The 21177-nt window shown below is 40.4% G+C and overlaps 1 protein-coding gene and 1 long non-coding RNA gene across 2 annotated transcripts; one reads left to right on the forward strand and one right to left on the reverse strand.

Moving 5' to 3' along the window:
- The first annotated feature begins 4875 nt into the window (after positions 1-4875).
- Positions 4876-20045, forward strand: ASAH1 (N-acylsphingosine amidohydrolase 1). The gene is made up of 14 exons (XM_035324494.1): positions 4876-5040; positions 9979-10025; positions 10217-10307; positions 11580-11666; positions 12295-12373; positions 12859-12933; positions 13400-13445; positions 14934-15078; positions 16187-16241; positions 16436-16517; positions 17041-17172; positions 17385-17508; positions 18021-18077; positions 19220-20045. Exons 1-14 carry the CDS (start codon positions 4885-4887, stop codon positions 19307-19309), a joined length of 1266 nt encoding a protein of 421 aa, XP_035180385.1. The 5' UTR covers positions 4876-4884; the 3' UTR covers positions 19310-20045.
- Positions 5978-14522, reverse strand: LOC118165999. Its single transcript, XR_004750311.1, has 2 exons — positions 14420-14522; positions 5978-6106 (listed from the first exon to the last, which is right to left on the reverse strand). It is a non-coding gene; the product is annotated as an uncharacterized LOC118165999 (long non-coding RNA).
- Positions 20046-21177: the final 1132 nt, after the last annotated feature.

The following is a 21177-nucleotide window of genomic DNA, read 5'->3' on the forward strand; positions in this document are numbered from 1 at the left end:
TCATTTACTCTCTCAATTTCTGTAATCTGCTTCATAAAGATTACTTGGTAATAACGTTGAGGATTTTTGTGGTAATAATTTGAGTTGTCTCCATAGAACCTCTCCTAGCTGTCAGTTTGAACTGCAGTACTAGTACAAAGCCATAAGCTAGTGCAAGATGATGAGGTCTCCAAAAAGCACGAGAACAGGCTAATAAAGTCTAGGCAGTAGCGGCAATTTAAATTGGTCTTATTTCATAGACAGTTGATCTTAAGAAAAAACATGGAGAATTTAGATACATAGTAATTATCTAAACTGACTTGAATTTTCAAGACTAAAACAATATCTGGTATGGGAAGATTAGCCAAGGGATAAATAAGGAGATAACCCATACAGATATATGAAACCATAAGGAGAAAAAGTCCATGGGCTTTTATGCAATAAAAGCAATGCAATGCAGTGATTCATAATGCAATGCAGTGATTCTTCATCTTGTGTTTCTGAAATTTCAGACCTTTCTCTGAGAACTCTTAAATTTCCCATACCCAGCTCTATCCAGTCTGAGAGATTTGCCACAGGGCTTTTCCCTCTAAGTCATTGGAATTTATTCAATTTATACCTCCAATTCACATGATGCTTTTTTTTTTTTTTTACAAGAATAGATACATTCACTGGTTCATTGTATGAATATGTTTTGGAATGAGTGCCTTTTCTTCCCAATTTAGCTTGAGAAATGAAAAGTGTTCCCTCTGGTTTGTGCAACTGGCTTAACTGTGCAGTGATAGGTATCCTTTATCTAATTATTGTTAACAGCATGGCCTGAAATACAGAAGTGTAGTGATCACACAGTGATCAAACACTGTACCTTTTTACCATTATCAAGTTCAATGGATTCATTTTAAAGCATTAACGGGTTTTATTTTTAGTACAAAAATTCGAGCTTAATATTTATGCATAACATGTAACAGGAATGGCTGGAAATTATCTTTGTTTCCTATTGGTTTCTATTAACTGCACATTCTTTCAAAGCAAGCAATCACTAGGAATACCAAAGTGTCTGTAGTGAGACTCAGCAAAAAGAAACTAATTAGCAGCACTGATCTTTGATTCTAATTTTGCAGGTATGTCCAGAACTTTGTTAAAATTCTCTCACGCATCAATAACCAAGGTATCAAAAATCTTAAATGCAAACACTGAATTTGCAGGAAGAAGGCTGAAAGCTGGAAATAAATAGATGATTATTGGCAAATGCTCCTCGCCAGAGTCTAAGGAATTCTTGGGTGAAAATGCATCATAACTGAGGGTTGTTATCACTGAAAAAAAATGGTAATTAGTTTTCCCTAGTGCTCCTCAATTTGGTCCAGGTCCAGGGATTAGGGCTCATTAAGCAGTTGTGGTTGTAGGTCCCATGTCCCTGTCTGGAAATGTAAATAACCCCATGTACAACTGTTGCAACATCTTGGACCTGGAAGTGGCCTACTGCCAACACCGTTGCCAAAAACACTGGGAGGGAGGTAGCACCACTAGGAGTAGGCTCTGCGCCAGAGTAATTGTTTATTGGGCTGTTAAGTAAGCACATAGTACAAAAATAAAGTGGCTGTCACAGATTTTTTTGTTGGCCTTCACCACCTATTACTTTTGACTTTGAATAACCTCGGGTCTTAACTGTGATGTTCGTGGCAGTTCTCGCTGATCAACAATTGCTGTGATTCTGAAGTGAATGCTGATGGGTGAAGTAGGCTGATGTTACAGCATCTGTTCTTCCTTTCACAAAGATATAGTTTAAATAAAATTCTGTCTGGCAGAATTCAAAAATGATTATTCAAATGCAGACACAGCTGGGAGGAGAAGTCTGATAACACTGATGGAAAGGGTGCTGAAAGGAGTGTTCAGAATCTGAAGAAGAGCCTTGGAATTATCTGCGGAAAGGAGTTTTCCATGTCATACTTACCAATGTAAATATGAAAATACAAGGTGTAGGCATTGTAAGTAGCCGTCAGTGATAGTAAAGGAAAAATGGAACTGAGAGGCATGTTTGTGAAGCAAAATGAAATCTCAGAACAAATAAAATGAAACTTTCCAAAGTACAAGAAAGAACACTGGATTTAGCAATGGACTGGCAACGCTGGGGTGGGAAAGAGTATTGTCACAGAAACAGGGTTGCCCTCCCTGTTGGGACTAATGATACAGTGGGTACCTGCTGAAAAATGAAAGAAAGGCGTCCTGAGAAAGTGGAGAAGCATTGATCTGGGGGATCCAGTGAAATGGTGGTGAAATCAAAGGTACGACAAAACAGTGACTATCAGTCTGTCTTAAACTCTTGCTATAAGCAGTGCATTGGTGTATTTTTCCATTGGAGGCATTCATGGATTGCTCCTGGTGATGCTGTCTTCTGGCAGAGGTTTCCTGGCAGCAGCGTTAGCAGAAAGCTTTAACTGAAACACAGAGGAAAGAGAAGTAATTTGTGCAGTCTGTACTTCTAAAGAAAGGAATACATCTGTTAAGTAGGTATTGGATAGAAGAATAAGAGAATGTAGAAGGGTGGACATGAAGTACTACTAATGGTGTCACTAAGAGGTGTCACCAGCTGTCCGGTAGTAGAGTTAATGAATAAATCACACATCTCAAACTACTTTCTTCTGACTTAAATTGATGAAAACTGATGGAAGAAACCTAGACAACAAAATGGAGGACCTGAGGTAGTGTGGACCCTGGGGACCAGGTGTTCTGATAGGAACCCAGCAGAACAGCCGTAGTCAGAAAAACACAGGTATTCAAGTATGTTAACTGTTCCTTAAACTTTTGATTTAGTTCTTTCCCTGAAGAAATTCCGAGTACGAAGAGACTTCAAAAAAAATGTGCATGTGTAACGTGACCATGACTTTTTTTTCTCCAGAATTTGTAATTTTCCAAAGTTCTTACTGCTTTTCTGAAGTAAAAAATGTCCAAAAGGTAAGTTTCCTAAAGCATCTAAACTCTGTGCTCCAGAAACTAAATCAGAGCAAAAGGTGCTGCGTGTTTAGAAAATAGCAGGTCCAATTTAATCTGGTTATTTATCGCCATAGACCATAACAACATATTCTCGTACCTGCAAGAAAATATAAAATTGTCTTAACAGGTATTTGTTTTCAACCAAAAAAAAAAAAAAAAAAGTCTGGGCCCTATATAAACTGCTTCATTTCTGATTTGTGGAAGCCCTAAATCTCGAGTTTCTTGTATTACTCTGTACTTTTCCTCCTTTCTTAAATCCCTTGATTGGTTCTGTAACTTCTTCCACAAGCATATAATGCTTTTCTGCTTGACACCTCAAGTTTTGTGCAATTCTAAGCTTAAGTTTTGAGCTGATTTCTTCCTACACACTGTTGCACACCCCCCATTTGCCCAAGGCCTTATAATGCATTTATTTTATCCTTTCCTGTTTCTGCAATGCCATGCAACCTTCCAATTAACCATCAGCCAGGGACTTACTTTACTTTTCTTGCCACTCTCTGTTTCATATAAGAATTAATTGCATAGCCAATTAAATCATGATATTAAAGAATGTATTGCTTGTTTTCTTTGTAAGCAGAAAGACATAATGTATAGAACCTGATTTGGGCACTGGATAAGGCACAAGCTGTAAACTAAAACACAGAGGTCCTAGAAGGTTTTTAATATTTCCACAGTTGTTTTTTTTTTTCCAGTGTCTGTTGCTAACATACTTCTGGATTATACACTCAGCCGATCACACTAATATCATACTTTTTATAATAAACTGTTTGTAGTATGCGTCTTAGGCTGACTCGTGCTTCATATTAGAACAAATATACCATTTATGTATAGTAGCAAATAAATAATAGGCAACGTGTAGAGGGATGGCTCTAATACTTTCTCATTCTTACTGTGTTAGAGTGGCTCCCTGCTCCGGTTGCCTGATTCCTGTATCTCTAAGCAGGCAAGGCAGAAGAAACTCCTTCCTCCTGAAGAAGGTGACTGCCCTGCATCTCTCATTACCATAAAAACTGCCTGCTTGAGAAAATCTCCCAAGCACAGAGCGTAATTAAAAGCACAGTATATACAAAGTGAAAACTGGTGCCACAGGTTTGGTCTTAGCGTTGCCTAAGAGACCCAACTTTATTTCAGGTTTTCTTGAGCAGAACTGCTGGAGAAGTTCTCCTCAGATTGTTTTTCCGGCAGATTCCCTTTCCCACAGCTCAAGGCAGGTCCATGACGCAGCTGGCCAGTTTTGCAGCTCTTGTGCCTGAAACCCCAGGTGTTGTGTTATGGCACGTTTTATTTTTTAAACGCATCAGTCTTGGAAAAAAAAATGGTAAACATGTCACAGGGTTTTTTGTTGTTGGCTTGCAAGATTCTTTTGAGCTACCGCAGCAACTGAGGAGTACTTTATGTTACTGTATTTACTGTGTTAATGAGAAATTTTCAGGTAATAAACTTCTCCCACTGCTCGTAGGGTATTATTTGAAAGCTAATAGGTGAGGACATCTGACACACGGTAAGGTGGTAATGCTGTCATTACTTGAAAATGAGAGTGGAGGCTTTTGGGGAAGCACCTCATTTCCCATGGAAAGCTTTGAAGGGAGTGGATGGGGAATTAAGACCAGAAACAGGTTCTTTTTTTTTTTTCTTAACTCATGACTGAAAGTCAACCCTCTGCTTTACCAAAAAGAAAATAAAAGGGCGGTGGCGAGAAGGACGGGCAGGGGTTTCTCCGTAGCAGAGCAGGCTCCCCAGGGCAGTAGGCAGGGTTCAGCTCGGCACACACAGGGTCGGGGGGGCAGGAACCCACCCCTGAGGTAAGGGGGGCGCTCAGCCCCTCTCCGGGCCCCGCCTGGCGGCGTCCCGAGGCTGCCGCCGCCGCCCCCTCACGGCAGGGCCGGGCCGGGCCGGGCGGGGCGGGAGGCTGTCATGTGGGCCGCCGCACATGACTGGCGCTCCCCGCCGAGCCGAGAAGGGAAGCGAAGCGAAGGGAGGAGGAGGAGGATGGCGGCGGGCTGGGGCCGGGCGCTGCTGCCGCCCGCTGCGCTGCTCGTCCTGGCGCCGCTCGTCCTAGCGCCGGACCCGGTGAGTCCCGGGGGCGGCCCGGCACGGCTCGGCCCCGGGCAGGCGGCGCGGCCGGGCCCCACCGAGGCCTGGCGGGGCTGCGGGGGGGACGGGGCGGCGGCGCCTGCGTTTCTACAGCTGTTGGGTCGCTGGGGTGGCAAACAGCGCTCTGACGGCGGTGGTCGCTTGTTTTGGTATTTATCGGGCTTGCTTTACGCGCTCTCTACCTGCCTTGTTGTTGCTGCGTCGTATTTCCTGTAAATAAGTTTCACAAATCCCGTAGTGTTACACCGAAACCGTCATTTTTCGAAAGGAAAATTAAGGGTTTGCTAAAGGTACATACGCTTTTGAATCTACCAAGTGCACTTGCTGTCGTTTCATCCCAGAGAAGTTCAGAGCAGGTGGATTTGGGTTCATGGTTTTCTTATTTTTTTTTAATAGCTGAAGTATTTAACCTTCAGAGGAAATGCGAAGTCAGGCTTGTGTTTGGATGGGGCTGGCTTCCACCTCCTCAGCATGCGAGCACAGCCCTTCTTGTTTCCTGCTGGCTTTTATCCCCGAAGCACGCTTTCACCTCCTCAGCTTCCAAATCTCCTCCTCTTCCGCGAGGGGAAAGTGGCAGCTATCAGCACATTCCTGCCGGCCACAGCTGGGTTCTGCACCTGGTTGCGCTCGGTACATCTTCGCGCTTACACAGCACCTACGGCGTGTCCAGCCGGCAAATGGTGCTGCTGGGCAGCCAGACCTCAGGCTCGGGTGTTTGATTCCTGCTTCAGCTGCTGGCCTGCCGCAGTCACTGAGGGGTGAACGACGATCCCCGTCTTCCTTACCGCTGCTTGGGTTCTTGTCTTCTTGTTAGCAAAGAACACGCCGTGAATTACATCGCAGTTCTGCAGACTCACTCCCTTTAGCTTTGGTTAGGTCTCTGCAGCCATACTGATTTTATTTTTTTATTTTTTGTCCAAAATGTGATTTAAATTGGCCTGGATCCCACGTCCTCAGTGCTGCGAGAGGACTTTGAACTTCCATGTTCAGAAAGGTGAACGTCACCTGGGTTGCTGCAGCACGGCAGGGTATCGGCGCTGTCCTAAAAGGGGAGAGCAGCAGAGAAGAAAATGTTCTAGACCACAGAGTTCACGGACCAAAAGATGCCGAATAGAACTGGGTGTTTTGTCTAACAGAGACTGAACAGAGGTTGGACTCGGTGATCTTGGAGGTCTCTTCCAACCTAGACTATTCTGTGATGCTGTGAATGTCATGTCCTTCAACTACAGAACGGTATTTCACAGCATGAAGAGTGTTTTACAACTGTTTTGAAAATAGAAGATAAGAAACACTGAATATTAAGGAAGGACACCAGAGATGACCATCTATGTCAAAAACATTTTTGAGGGCAATAAAGAAAGTCTTAGCGAGGGCATTGTTTAGACAGGACAAGCTACATTCAACCTATTTATATTGATGAAGTCAGGCTGGGATGTAATAACTCAGCAGTTATTAAACCATGCATTAATTTTCTTTACTACAGTGAATAATAACTGTTATTAGGTAGGTTTGTATTTTTTTTTTCAGGCAGCAATTCACCGTGATAGTTTCTTAACTGGTTTCTGTTCTGCTCCACATTGTTCATAGAATAGGTCATAACAAAACTATTCTGTATTATTTCCCTTTTTTAATTATTATTTCCATCTTTCCCCATGCCACATTGTCTTTCTCCTCCACTGCCACCTTTTTCTTTGAGCATTTTGGTCTTTTGCTGCTAAGCATCCATTTTTGTATCATTATGTGCATAAAAATTCTAAAGTCAGCTGTACATCAGATAACCAAAACACACAATCTACTAATGAAAGGTGACTTTAAATAATAATAATAATAAAAACAGGGATAGCTATCATCTAATCACCTCTCAAAAACAATTGTGTTCCTCCTGGGAGGGGTTAATGTTTGAAAAGCAATGTCATGGTGACGGCCTTGTGCTAGGGAGCTTCTGCTGGCTCTTCCTGGGAGACCACCTGCAGCTTGTAAGGTCTGAAGCTGAAGGTGATCCCCTCCTCGGTGCTAGAAGGCTGCATGTGCTCCTCCTGGGGAGCATTTGTTGTTGCTCTTCCAGCGTCAAGCCTCTGCAGAGGGGAGGATCTCGCTGACACAGCACTAACCTCACAGCTGCTTATTTCATCCTGACGATGGAAAGTGCCTGGTGGTTTATCTGGTAAAGAGTCCCTCAAGGAGCAAATAGTTGTTAGGTTTTAGCTAGTTTAATAGCTAGTTAGTTAAGTTTGTGCTGGAACTTAGAAAATCTAGCGCAGCAGCGTAAGTGTTTGATCTTTCTGAAGACCCAGGAAAACTGCACCAGCTCATGAGTGTTTGGCTGTGACATCGGCCTCTCAAAGCAGGAAGCTCAGCTACACTGAAGTGTTCCTAAAAAGTTGACTTTCTCTTTTTTTAACCTTGTTAAAGAGAAAAAAAATCACAAAAAGAAACCAGTTTTCCGTCCATTGGCAGAAATTCATTTAAATATATAGAGAGAGTTTTCTGATTAGTTTTGAGATCCTTTTAAATTACTATTTGTCTGCCAGCATTTAATAGTTTATGTGAAGAAATTGTTAATAATCTTGGCTTTTGTCAGATGTCTCAAGCAACACTTGCAGGTTGGGAAGATGCATAAGGGGTATTGTTCATTTAGCTTGCTTTATACGTAGGCAGGTAAGAAGTCAAAAAATACTGAGATACAAGGAGGGGATACTTTCTCTGTTCTCTCTGTCTCTCTTTTAACTCTTCCTTTGTTCCTTTCCTCACCTCTTTTGTGGCTTAGGTTGCAGAGGACTGAGAGGACAGAAATAGCACCATGTACAAGATTAAAATCTCAGGGGAGATGGGAATGACATAACAATTAGTACCTGGAACAGCACTCTGAAATCAGCTTGCCTGGCCACCACTGTTTGCTCTGTGTGTACACAGACTATGCTGACAGGTAACTGAACTTGTACGGTAGAAGGATCCAGCAGTGTTTAGTACAAACTCCTTGACGAAGAAAACTGTCAGAAACCTTTCCAGGAAGCAGGATTGCCAAGCTGAAGTTCATGAAATACATGACGATCTTAACCTAAATGTGTTCGTGTGCAACACATCACTTACACGAGGGTGTGTTCCTGTTAACCTCGCACCAGTCCTGTTCCCAGGACTTGTCTGTCCTCCCTGCTGAAGAGAGCCTACCTGCTGGGTGTGAAAGGGACCCTTTGGGGTTATTTTTGGTTGTAGCCATTACCTGTCAAGAAGCAGGTTTTGACAGCAGATTTTTCCAGAAGGTCCAAATGTGTGCCATCATTGCAGTAGGATGTATACGGGACGTCGTTTTTTTCTAGCTTTAGTATTGATGGATGGGAAATTTCCCAAGACAGTTGCTTTAATACTGTCATATGCTTGTCTTTGCATGAAGCCTCTGACTTTTGTTGCCTAATTAGTCACCCGATATCGTCTCCCACCCTCCTTGTTTTGAAACTTCCTCATTTTGAAAATTAAACAGGCTCTTGTGGCTGACCTTCTGTTCCAGCAACGCCGAGGCTGGAGCTGCACCACGCTGAGGTCTAGGAAGGGCACAGCTGCTAGCTATACCTGTGGGAGAACCGGCCTTCACCTCGTGCTTTCTCCCAGCCCCTGCAAACCGTAACAAAAATAACATGCTGTGATAATGCACAAAAATCGATGTGACTTTAAAATTCTCGTTTCCTGTTAAAACAAACAGTGCCGGTGTTTGAAGTTGGTGGCATTGTGCAGGACGGTGTGTTTTGTAGATCGTGGCATTGAGAACAGGCAGTGCGGTTAGCCCAAGGACAGTGTGGCCGTCAGGGAGCTCATGGATGCGTAGCTGCTAGAGATCCTGCCTCAGCTTGTGTTGTGGAGCGCGTTACAAGGACACGTTAGTAATCTAATTGCCACAGCCAGGTTAAAATGGGAAATCAGTGAGGAAGTGGGGGAAGGATCTCTACTATTGTTATTTATCTTCTGTCTCCCAAACACTTGTGCTTTGGCAGCCCGTGTGTGGACCTGTAGAAAACAGTGTCAGTATGCTTCCCTTCTCCTGGGGAGATGCTGTGCTCCCAGGAGCTCACTGATGTGCTTAGGGGGGCAAATGTGGTCTGTGCTCGGCTGGTTTGAAGCCCACGTGCAACTAGCAGGCATTTGTTTGTATTGCAGCGGGTGAGACGTGCCTTAATAATCCTGGCGTGTATATCCATGTGCGTGTGTAGGTTTATGCCTGCCTTATGTCATTGATGGGAAAGCGCCCCTGCATTTCCTTTGAGCACAACTTTCATTTTTAACTAGCCGTACTTAGGGGAATGAAGGTAATGAGCTTTTAGCTATATTTCTGAAATGTGACTCAGAATAATTAGCACCGGTTCAGGAGCATTTTTCCATACTATGTTTAAATAAGCTTGCTGTATAGCTCATACCTGCGGCTGAGCAATTTGCCCAAGTTGCGCGTGCTTTCTCAGCCCCTGCTACAAAATGAAGCGTAATACTGAACATATTTATAATGGCATTATAAAGTGAAATTATAATTCACTACACAGAACAAACTGGCCCACACCGAGACTTAAGATTCCTGAGTTTTTCTGAAGAAAATGCTTTTCAAGTGCTCTTAAGGTCATGTGGTTGAGTCACATTGTGTAAAAATGGGTTTGCATTTCTGTTGTAAACCTGGGCTTGTCTTGGGCTACATTGGACAAGTGACCTGAAGCTCGGTCAGGCAGCATAGGGACGTTGCAGTTTGTCCACTGCCTCTTTTATTCTCCTCTGCTCCTTTTCCAAAGTCCCAAGACTTTCACTTCCTTTATTATCGAGTCATCATGAATCCAATTAGCTGATTAGTCCTAAAGGTCCAAAGCAAAACTAAGTCTCCTAGAACAGTAAAATATTCTAACAAAGAAGCTAAGCAGTAATCTTTTACTGTCTTCACAGTATGGAGAAGACTGCAAGACTAAAACGTACCCTCCGTCAGGACCAACGTAAGTAATCTGTTTGGACCTGTCTAACAAAGTGCAGAAAAGCAGAGATTTGCAAGTGTCAGCAATTCAAGTTTTGTTGAGACTTGTTCACATTACAGATACAAAAAATACCAGTTACAAGTGAAAAGCACTTGTTTTGTCAAATGTATTTTCAAACTTTCTTTAAATCTGCGCTGTCACTTTCCCTTTAGGTTCAAAGGGAATGTTCCCACATACATCATAAATCTTGATTTGCCTCCCAGCAAAAGATGGGATGAGTTGATGCGTGACAAAAAGACAGAGGTATGAAAGCAGAGCTTACCTTTAAGCATAGCTTATACGGCTGGCATGTGTCCTTTTATTACGGAAAAGTTTATAAGAAATACTGTGCTGAAATTCTATTATTTTTATTCTAGCTTATATATGGAATAAAATATTTCTAGTTTGTTTTTAAAATGGTTCTAGAATATGGTAATTGCTTGACTGAGCTTTCTTCTGTTCAGCACTTGAAGAAGCGTAAGGGGCACTAATGGCTGGGGCACAGACAAACGAAAATGTTGCTACATAAAGCAGAGTTGAATTTATAAAAGGTCTTTAGTCATGAAGTAATACAGCACAAGGCGAGGGGTACATCAAAGCAATGGCCTCGGTAAGCAGAAGTGAAACTGAGACAGCATCCCTTCTCTGCGCATCCACACTTCTCTGAAAACGTGGGGTGAGATGATGAAATGGCAGAGGGAAATGAAGAATGTCTCACCCTTTTTAGGGGTGTTAGTTGAACTGGGGTTTTTACAGGGTAAATATCCTTTAAAATACTCAAGTCTATTTCAGGCTACAGCTCTTCTCCTGAAGGTTGCTGAAATTCAATTTAGTAATACTAAATCTCTCTAAAAAGGCTGGGGCTGTATTGCTATCGACTGTTTTGCTATGTGCTGTAGTGCTGTTGACTTTGACCTTTCAACTCTGAAAGTTAGACAAATTCTACTTATAGGTTTTATTTTAAAAGGCTTCAGTAAAGTTTTTATTTTAAATTTGTGCAAGTGGGTTTCGGAAGCTTAAGGTTGCATCTTAAAGGCTGAAAGGTTTTACCGCACATTTTGGAGTTAGATCCCATAGTGTGGTGATCTGTCCTTGTAGCCATTCTCATAACGCAAACAAAGCTTTGTCTGCTGTACTTTCCTAAGGAAATTATCTAGTCTTTGGTTGGTTTTTTTTGATTTAAAAATATCAATGCTTAAGCAAAGAGCTCTTAATTAAATTTTTAAAGATGGAACAGTGCAGAATATTAAAAAATGATCACATGAGCAGAATACAAGAATGGCTTTTTCCTGTATTTTTTTTGATACAGGGATATGTAGAAGCTGATCTAGAATGTTATTTGAAGAAAGCAACTCTTAAATGAGCAGTTGGGAGTGTTTTTCTCAGCAACGTCATATTTAGCACTTTCTTTAAATATATATATAAATATATATGTATTTTGTAACAAAATGTCAGTATGTGAAAGAGTTTTGTTAGTATTCTAGCAATTGTTATGCTCAAGATCTTCTTTTCAATAAAAGCCCTTGTTCTTTTTAGTTGAAGACCGTAGTCCAGAATATAAAAGATATAGCAAATACCTTCTTTCCTAGTGGCAAAATTGTTGACATAGTGGATCACAAAATAGTAAGTACTTTCAGCTTAATTATTTTATTACTGAGTGCTCTGACTACCAGAATTAAAATGCTACTAAATTTGGCAATAAAGACCTTTCTTTATATGTAATATTTTTTCCTCTTAGATTATTCAGAACAAAAATGTTGTTTTGAAGAGTTAAATTACTCTGAAAGCATCAAACCTTAAACGCCTATCTCCACCTCTTTTAATTTTTACAAGAACTTTTCACGTCTGAATTAGTCATATTGGGGATATACACTGTTTTGAAATAAAGCTAGCATGTACGGGTGGTTTTGCCAATATGCTAGAGATCCCCTTAAATACTGACAATCTCAGGCTCAGTTCCAGTCGAACTCTTCTCTTAAGAGTCCTATTCAACGCTGTTCTGTCTATTGCTGCTAACAATAATTAGATGTTGTGCTAATCTCCGTTGCTCACCTGTCAATATTTTGGTAAATAGTATTTACTTTCCATAAGTGTGTACTTTTCATCCAAGTACTTTAGAAACATCCTCAAGTTCTACAGACTGCAGAAGAATTAAATACTTATTTTTATAGTGCTAAGAATGGGGAGAGGTTTGTTTCAAATAACCAAATAGCCTTTACTTACACGAACATACAAAACTTTTTCCTTTCAGTCACACCTAACCGAAACACTTCCTTATCCTTTCAACGAAGAGCTCCAAGGGATTGCAAATTCATCTGGAGTTCCTTTGGGTAATAGTCTCCAATGTTTTGTTAACATAATGGAAAAGTAGGAACCTAGACTCATTTAAAACTAGTGTATTTAACAATCTGCTGTATAGTTGTATTCAAGCTGTGACTTTAACAAATCATTAAGTAGAATAAAGCAATAAATTCCATCCCATACTAAATGAAAACAGTATTTTAGAAAGGAATGGCAGTGGTTATCACATAACCTTTTCATCACACTGGGCTTTCTCTGTGTAACTTCTCACCCCTGAGCTGTGGGAACTGGAGGGAGTTCTGGCTTCTGGCAGAAGGCCAAGAGATTTTCATCCTTCTGTTGGCCTGTCAGGAAGCTCTTGATTTGGCTGAACTGGTCATTTCAAATATCAAATGTGATTAAATAACTTCTTCAGAGAAATTGGATAGAATGCTGAACTTTGCAGTATGCTTTTTTTTTCTATTTTTTTTTTGGCAAAAGATTCAAATTATTTATTTTTTTTCTTCTTTTCTAGGGGAAATTGTTATTTTTAACATCTTTTATGAAATTTTTACCGTGTGTACATCAATAGTGGCAGAAGATAAAACAGGTAATGTATCCCAGAGTAGTGCTTTTGGTTTTGTCCTATGGCAGGAAAGAGTGAAAATAAGAGCTAGTTTCATTTTCTAAATTAGTTCTGCAGCCCTTGTCTGCATCTGTTCTGATTTAGGAATCTTCTGAAGGATTCTCAGGAGGCTTAAGAAAAGTCTCACTTTTAGAGGAAGCTGGAGGTATTAACTTTGGATTAAGAATTTGGAACGAATATAAGGCTGAGGTAGCGATTTTAAAAGTTAGTTGATTTCAGTTATTAGGTTATTATTTTGGTTATTAGGTAAAACATTACTCTGCGTAAAACAGGAAAAAAACAACCATGGTTCTGTGCTTAAAAAAGGAAGACTATGCAGTGGTATTTTCCCTGCTGATGTGTGTTTTCTCTTTTTTCTAAGCTGATATTTGTCTCCTTCTTTAGGAAAGTTTCTCTGTATATATTTACTTATTTTTTCATTTTACTGAAGGGAAGCTTTATCATGCCAGAAACTTGGATTTTGGACTCTTCCTTGGGTAAGTACATAAACTCTTACGTTTTGGGCTTAAAAAAGAAAAAGAGATTAGAAAGTCAGCTGAACTTCAAATTTCTACACGCCTTCTTTGAGCATAATTGATGCATTGAAGGTTGTTAGAAAGAGTGACAAGCAGGTCTGCATTGCATATTGTGGAAGAAAGGCTGAAATGAACTAAAGGATTGTTCTGTGATCACACGTCAAGCTGCTTTGCAGTTCTAAGGAATGACTTTGCAAAACAATTGTTCGTTGTTACTGAGTGCTTCCTCAGCTCCAGTTAAATCCATCTCAAACATCTCTAGCAAACAACAGTCTGTATAACCTTATTTCAGAGGCACAGTGTATCTTGTTCGTGAAGTGATGGGACAGAAGCATCAGTTCTGGTGTGAAACCAAAACCCCACAGTGAAATGGGGTTGGTTTAGGGTGGGGTTTGTTTGTTTGCTGTTTCCAGATTATCCCCACAGTTGCTGTACAGTGCTTCACTGGCATTTTCTATCATCATTTCTGCTCAGAAGTCAGTGATTTATATTCCACTAATCTACATTATTGTTTGTTGACGTACAAATTTTGATGACCAGCCCAGGATTCTCTTTTAGTTCTTATTTCATACTTCACGATTGGGTATTTAATTTTGTTTTCTGAGTATATTCATATTCCCGTGTATGCTTTTATTACAGTATATTTTGTAATGTCACTCACTCAGATGACTGTTAATGTTCAGATGGAATTTACAGGTTCATTAAACTTCTCAGCTGCCAGTCAAATAGTCAGATACCATCAACAGTGACTGCACCTATCCCTTAATAGGTTTGTGCAGAACTACTCCCATGTGCCAGAAAGACTGGGAACATGCTCCCTGAAAATTAAGGCAATTTTGCAAAGCTGTTCCCAGAACTTGGATCATTTCCAGAGAATTTAATTGTCTACCAAGTATTCCTTAGTATCTTCTCACATACAGATTGCTCTGGCTTACCTTACAAACTGGCATCGGGTCTTCCCATCATGTAGAACAAATCCAATTGCACGCATTTGTTTTCTCCCTTGGAAATGAAAGAGTTTGAGAGAACAGGCTCATTCTGCTGCAGCAAAAACAACGTATGTTTTCAGAACACAACAGGTTCGGTGTCATAATTAGTACTGTAGTAGCCTCCCCCTGGCAGTAGGAAAAGAATTAAATTATCATTTAGAAGTTATCATCATCATTGCCTCAAAACAAACCAGCTATACTGACGGTGCTGTTTAATACAGAGTAGTATTTGTGCTGTTGGTCTCAATAAAATTTGGTTCTTTTAATTGACTGCTTATGCATTTAGACTTCGTGGTTGTCCCTTGCTCATGCTGCTCAGGTAACTACTGAGCAGTGCTGTCTGTTGGTATGAGTAAGATCAGAGCACGGACATCACTCACAAGAAACCCGTGGTTTGTGATTAGAAGCTTTAAAAGCTACTGGGGGAGAGAAATTTCAAATGCTGTGCCATCTTCCACAGGTGGGATGTTAAAAACAACTCCTGGACTCTAACTCGGGAACTGAAACCTACAGTGGTAAACTTGGACTTCCAGAGAAACAACAAAACAGTATTTAGGTCTACAAATTTTGCAGGATATATCGGCATGGTGTCCGGCGTCAAACCAGTAAGTATGGTGGGGGAGGCTGTCAATTTGTTAATAACGCTGCAAGCTTCTCTTTAAGATGTAAATCTTCCTACTTTAATCCTGGGATATTTTGATTAATGAGCTCTTAATTGCTCTAGTACACAGTACAGATATTTGAAGAAAGCTGAAAGGAAACAATGCTGCACTGTTCCATCTAAAAGAATTTGGGCTAAATGGAATGCATTTGGACAATCCCTAAAAACGTGTTGAATTCTGAACATACAAATGAGAGTGAATATAAAGCGCTGAAGTGGTTGTTATTTCTTACTAGCAAATGGAAGGACAGTGCTGTGATCCCAGAGGTGAAACCACATACTTGTGCTGTTTCAGTTCTCTAATTCTTCTTGAAGAAGTGCAGTCCTGTTTTCTTCTTCTTTTCTTAAATCTGGGTTTTATCTAGACCTTAAAAACCAGCACCAAGGAACTTGAGCAGGGTCTCTGGCTTACCGCAGCTCTTCTTTTTCTACATCCTCTGTCATTATCCTCCATTACAGTTGGCTCTTTTCATAGTAGAGCATTGGCATTGCATCAATTTATTCTTGTCTTCTGATCTCAGTAAATTGACAAGATTGTATTCTGAAAATGATTCAGTATGGCTGAATTCCACTTTACTCTGAAAGAACCACTACTGGGAGAGGTCTGGGATGTGAGTCTGAATTGTGCATTGCAAGTAGCGCATGTTGAATCATGTGCAGCTGCAGGCCCGTACGAACAGCAGCAACATGGCAGGGTTGGTTTACTTAGCATAGGCACTTAAAATTCTGCCTTCAAACTACACCAGTATTTGGAGATCTGAGAAGAAAGTACAGCAAGGGGAGAAAAATTGGTGATTCGGTCGGTCATACAACATGGAGAGTACATGCTATGCTAGGTCAGGAAATCACGAATGATCAGTTCTACTTCCTCAAGGAGATACTAATGAGGTTCTTCTCCACATAGGCTTGGTCTTGCAGCTCTTTACTCAGTGGGGCATAGTCTAAAGGACAAGAAGCTCAATTGGCATGTAAATTGCAACACTGCCTTTTGTTTGTTACTGATACTGATGGGTTGGTGACAGATGGAGGCTGATTTGTTTAATGCTTTTCAGGATTTGTTCACTCTGACAATGAACGAGCGTTTCAGTCTGGATGGTGGCTATGTTGGTGAGTAATTCTTCTATTGTTTCAGTACAAGTTTTCCAGACCTCAGACACAGCAGTTACCTTTAACAGCCACACAAATAGCGAAAAGATTTCAGATGAGTAGGATAAAACAGTGTTCATTTTAAAGGCTGGGGAAGTTAGAATAGTATAAGCGAAACTTTTGAAAAATGTATTGTAACCAGTGATATTTTTCAGGTATCTTTGAGTGGTTTCTTGGCAGAAGAGATGGTATGTGGATGGGCTTTCTTACAAGAGCAGTACTAGAGAATGCTACAAGGTATTTTTGTTTTCCACATAAACATTTTACTACTTTACCCTGTTCTGCTCCTGACTGGCATGAATACTGTAGATACCTGCTTAGTATCTAATTATATGGATATCTTCCTAGAAGCCTGCACATTAAATAGTTCTGGTTTTGCTGGTACTCTGGTGTTGGGGAGGACTTCTCAAATTGCTTTTTCGGACTTCTTTTCCCCTAATGAAGCTACTGGTGTCTTAATGTGTAACGGCATTCTGCATCAAAACAAAAAGCTCACATGTAGTAAATGGCTTAGAGTGTAACACTACAATAGCACATCTTCATCTTTAATGTAGAGAACATACAAAGGACACATCTCAACAACTATGAATTCAGCAGAGAAGCTTTACTTAAGTGTATTCTTTCACTGTGATACAATCTCTCACGCAGTATTTGAAAGGGGAAAAAAGGTGTACCTAAACTTTTTTCCTGAGTCTGTGAAACTTCTTCAGTACTTAAACCATTTATAGCCTTTAATAGTCCAACACCACTTTATTTGCAGCTACCAGGATGCAAAAGACAAACTGGCAAAAACAAGACTGCTGGCTCCAGCTTACTTTATACTAGGTGGAAAAAATTCTGGAGAAGGTTGTGTGATAACTCGTTCCAGGACAGCTGCTCTGGATATTTGGGAGTGAGTATGCTTCACCTAATACCTGACTCTTTCCAGAAGAGGACAGATTCCACCAGTAGTTAGTTGTTACATGTTCTTGTCTTTTGTTGCATAAGAACTCAGTCCTTTAGCATAATTGAAGTGTGTTTGTAGTGAGCCAAAAAATCTTCCAGTTTTAATATTTAGAGCGTATAGTAAGGGAAGCAAAACACAAATGTGTACTTCTTTTCCAGCCTTGATATAAAGAAAGGCACGTGGTATGTGTTAGAAACAAACTATGACCGCTGGAAGCCTCCGCTGATCTTGGATAATCGTAGAACACCTGCAATGAAGTGCTTGAACCAGACAACACAAGAGGTAAACATCCTCCAAATACCTGACCTTGCTATTGTGAAACTCTTACGCCGATCTGATATCTAGGGCATTTGGAAGCACAGCTGTAATGACAGAAGTGGCTAATGGCTTTGTGACAATTTGTCTACACTTCTGGATAATACAGTACCAGGTGGCTCTTCACGTGTTTGTTTTTTCATTGCAGGCTTTCTCTTACTCTAGGTGGGTTTCGTGTTACAGGCATTTTCTGCTGCTGCATATGCAAGGAGATAAACCAGGAGATAGTTTGAGTAATATTGTTTCCTTAGCCTTCTCTTCGCTAGTTTGCTGCCTGACAGTGTGTTTTGACTTTCACACTGACACTTGAATTTCCCATGCAGTACTGAAGTCTTGTCTGCACAAGTCTTTGCAGTATTTATGTATTCTTAAAGGTTTATCTTACTAAGTAAGCAGGCAAAAAAGGTACAGTTCACAGCATTTACAGTGTTAGGTAACAGGTTAATAGCCATTAACATCAATGTATTACTTTCTTTCAGAACATCTCCTTACCAACTATTTATGATGTTCTTTCTACAAAGCCTGTCCTCAATAAGGTAATGCTTCTATTTTTGCAGAAAGGTTAGAGCAGGGGGGTGAAAGGGGCAACAGAGCAGGAAGTACTGCATTTCTAAGGAGGAGGTCACAGGGGTACCTTCAGTTTTTGCCACGCTGACAGGTTGTGGGAGGGCTAAATTTGTACTGTAAATGAAGTTTAAGGTATTAAAAGTGAAGCTAGAATTTAAATGTTAAAAATAAACCCAGTCTACCTTTTAAAAGCCTTTAATGGCAGCCCCCTTTCAAAATAAGCTTGCTGAAGGTTTGCTCATCTGAGCCCAACTAAAACTAGATCGTAAGGAGAACAGAGTAGCTCTACTGGAAAGACAGAGCAAAAAGCAAAAGGGAGAAGGGGCATGGAGTTGTACAGGAAGGTTTACTGCATGTGTATGATTCAGGTGCATTGTCCTTCATGGTGTGAGAAGGGAAGTAGGAGAATGCAACCTTTTAAATTCACCTTTTAAATTCTGCCTCTCCTTCCCCCTAGTATATATTCACAATGCTCAGTGGTGGATTTTGAGAGGGTGAATAGGTTGCTAGGTGAAAATACACAGGTACAAACAAAAAATCCCAGTTACTTGTGAAACAACTGTTTTCCAGAGGCCCTACAGCTTTAACACCCTGCATAGCCTGACCTACTTCTTTATAGCTGGCCCTGGTTTGAGGCAGCATTTGCACTGCAGACATCTAAAGAATCCTTTCAGTCTGAATTAATCTACGCTATGCCTTCAGATTCAACATGGAACAAGTTAATACACCTCATCACTTAAGCATACTACAGGCACGTTCTTCTTGCAACAGAAGATATTTTAGTTTGAACTTGAGGTTTTAGTGTTTTTTTGTTGTTCTTGTGTATTATTTTTTTTAAAGACTAAGGTGGTGAGGAGATGGTAGTTGGGTATTTTTGAATGACAAGTTACTATATTCAGTGGAGACAGCATTCTTGGCTGTGAACAAGCTACTTACGCTTACATGTTGTTGACTTGGTGAACAGATCTCGAGATTAGACTTAGGCAATTAGTTAAATAAGATAAGCACGCATTTTATTTGAACTGTTCAGCTAGTATCTGGTATGTTTTTTTCTTTTAAGTAATTCCTCTAATGAGGCTTTTTTTTCCCCTTCTTCCCACCTGTTTATTAGCTGACGGTGTGCACAACACTGATGGAGGTGTATAATGGTCATACAGAGACTTACCTGCGGGAATGCCCAGATCCCTGTAGTCCGTGGTAGTCCTGTACCTTTCCTATGTTGGAAGCTGCTTGTCTGACACGGAGGCCCTCCAAGGAAAGAATACTCCTGGAAAAAAAAAAGATTCCTCAGCCTAACTCCTTTCTTCAGCAATCTAATGGCTCTATAGAAACGTCAGTGAGCTTCTAACAGTGGAAGACGCTATCTTGCATTGGACCTTCTTGCTTTCTGCTCAGCAGTTTTGCTGGCAAGAAACATATGATAATATATATCTGTTTTGATTTCAGCTATTTCTGCAAAAGGAGTTCAGCAGTTAGCCCTAGATCTCTTCACTCTTGACAGTAGTCTGGTTGGGGGGTTGTTTGGTGGTTTTGTTTTTTGTTTTTTTGTTTTGTTTTAATTGAAGTACTTCTAAAGCACAAATGAGTTAAAATGGCACCTACCAAGCGTGAAAAGAATTGTGTATTAAAAGGCCATCTGTGATGATATCGTTATGTTATTCTTTCCTAAGCACTCAGGATGAATAGATACTGTTCTGGTCCGGTATGATGGTATGTCTAAGATGCTCTGTTATGACTTCTTGGCAGGTTATTTTATATCTATTCGCAGAAGCAAGCACTTGCAGAAATATCTGAAACTAGATCTGAGACTAAAACGTCTGTTCACTGATTTGTAGATCTCTAGCTGGAGTTCTTTCTTGGCGTGTTAACAGATATATATTTTTAATACAGATTTCTGTTGTTTAAAAAAAAAATAAAATAAATACTAATACAATACATAACTCTGAAGAACTACTTTCTTAGAACACAGTACACACGCATCCATTTCATACCTCACTGGAGGTTGTTGGGTATATTACACGCCACAGGTCCTTCAGAAACAGGGAGAAGTACAGGCACCTTAATGTCCTAAAGCAGATAATGTAGAAGGCAATGTTTTTATCTATGTCAGTAGATCCTTTCTGGGCCTAGTTATAAAACACAATGCCAATTCTTGTTTTATAATACACAAAGAGGAAACACTGGAGAGAGTAGTCGTAGGGGCCTGTGCATGTGTTGGTTCACGGGTAGTACTTTAACCACCCTAGGAAAGAGATGCTATTCGTATTTCACTTGGTAGTAGAGCCATGAATTTAAAATTGCCACTGGCATAAAGGAAGTGCTTGCTGTGTCTCTTTGGTATCTCCAGACTATCTTGCATAAGGCATTCTGCCTACCTGCAGTGTTCAAGTTGATGACATCCACTCATGACTGGATTCTTGATAACCAAGATATTCAAAACAGTAAAAGTGTATTGCAGAAGTTCGGAACAGTGGATAATAGTAGTCTTCTGTTCCAAACAGTAAAGCCTACTATTTGTATGTATGTATCTATATAAAGATAGATTTTTTTTAGTAATTGCCACTAGCGTTAAGGAGTCTACAGAAGAAGAAACAAACTGCCCATGAATTTGAGATACAGAGTCAACTTTCATCTACGTTGGCCAGCTAAGTGAAACTTAGCATTGTTTCCTTTTCTGAAAGAAGTATTTAAAGCTAACCTTTAGTCATCCCTTGTTTCAGGAACCAGGTTACCAGCTAACAGCAAAGTTGATTCTAATAAGCTTTCCCTTCATCAACAACGGAAGAAGTGGAGATGAAAGTAATGCTAATCAGCCAAATAATTTTAGCATCTGCTATGTTAGGAAACATGCCTTCTTGCTGAAAAAAAAGAACGTCCTAGGCCTTAGGAAAAATGGTTGTAGTAGAGCAAGAAGCAAATCAAAGGGATGTAAACCAGTGGCACAGTAACACCATACAGAAATCAGCATCCTACTATTTAAACTGACCTTAAAAACAAGGGTGACGCTAGTTGTGTATCTAATTTTCTTTTTTTCCAGCTAACATAAGCAAGGAGAAGCATGTTAGCATG

The sequence above is a fragment of the Oxyura jamaicensis genome, chromosome 4, assembly GCF_011077185.1.
Source record: "Oxyura jamaicensis isolate SHBP4307 breed ruddy duck chromosome 4, BPBGC_Ojam_1.0, whole genome shotgun sequence".
In the NCBI taxonomy this organism is placed as follows: domain Eukaryota; kingdom Metazoa; phylum Chordata; class Aves; order Anseriformes; family Anatidae; genus Oxyura; species Oxyura jamaicensis.

What these genes read in the sequence shown, in the direction of transcription:
- ASAH1 (XM_035324494.1), top strand. Translation starts at nt 4,885, where the DNA reads ATGTGGGCCGCCGCACATGACTGGCGCTCCCCGCCGAGCCGAGAAGGG. An exon ending in TACCCTCCGTCAGGACCAAC is followed by an intron (nt 10,026 to 10,216) that starts GTAAGTAATCTG and finishes CTTTCCCTTTAG; the next exon opens with GTTCAAAGGGAATGTTCCCA. An exon ending in ACATAGTGGATCACAAAATA is followed by an intron (nt 11,667 to 12,294) that starts GTAAGTACTTTC and finishes TTTTCCTTTCAG; the next exon opens with TCACACCTAACCGAAACACT.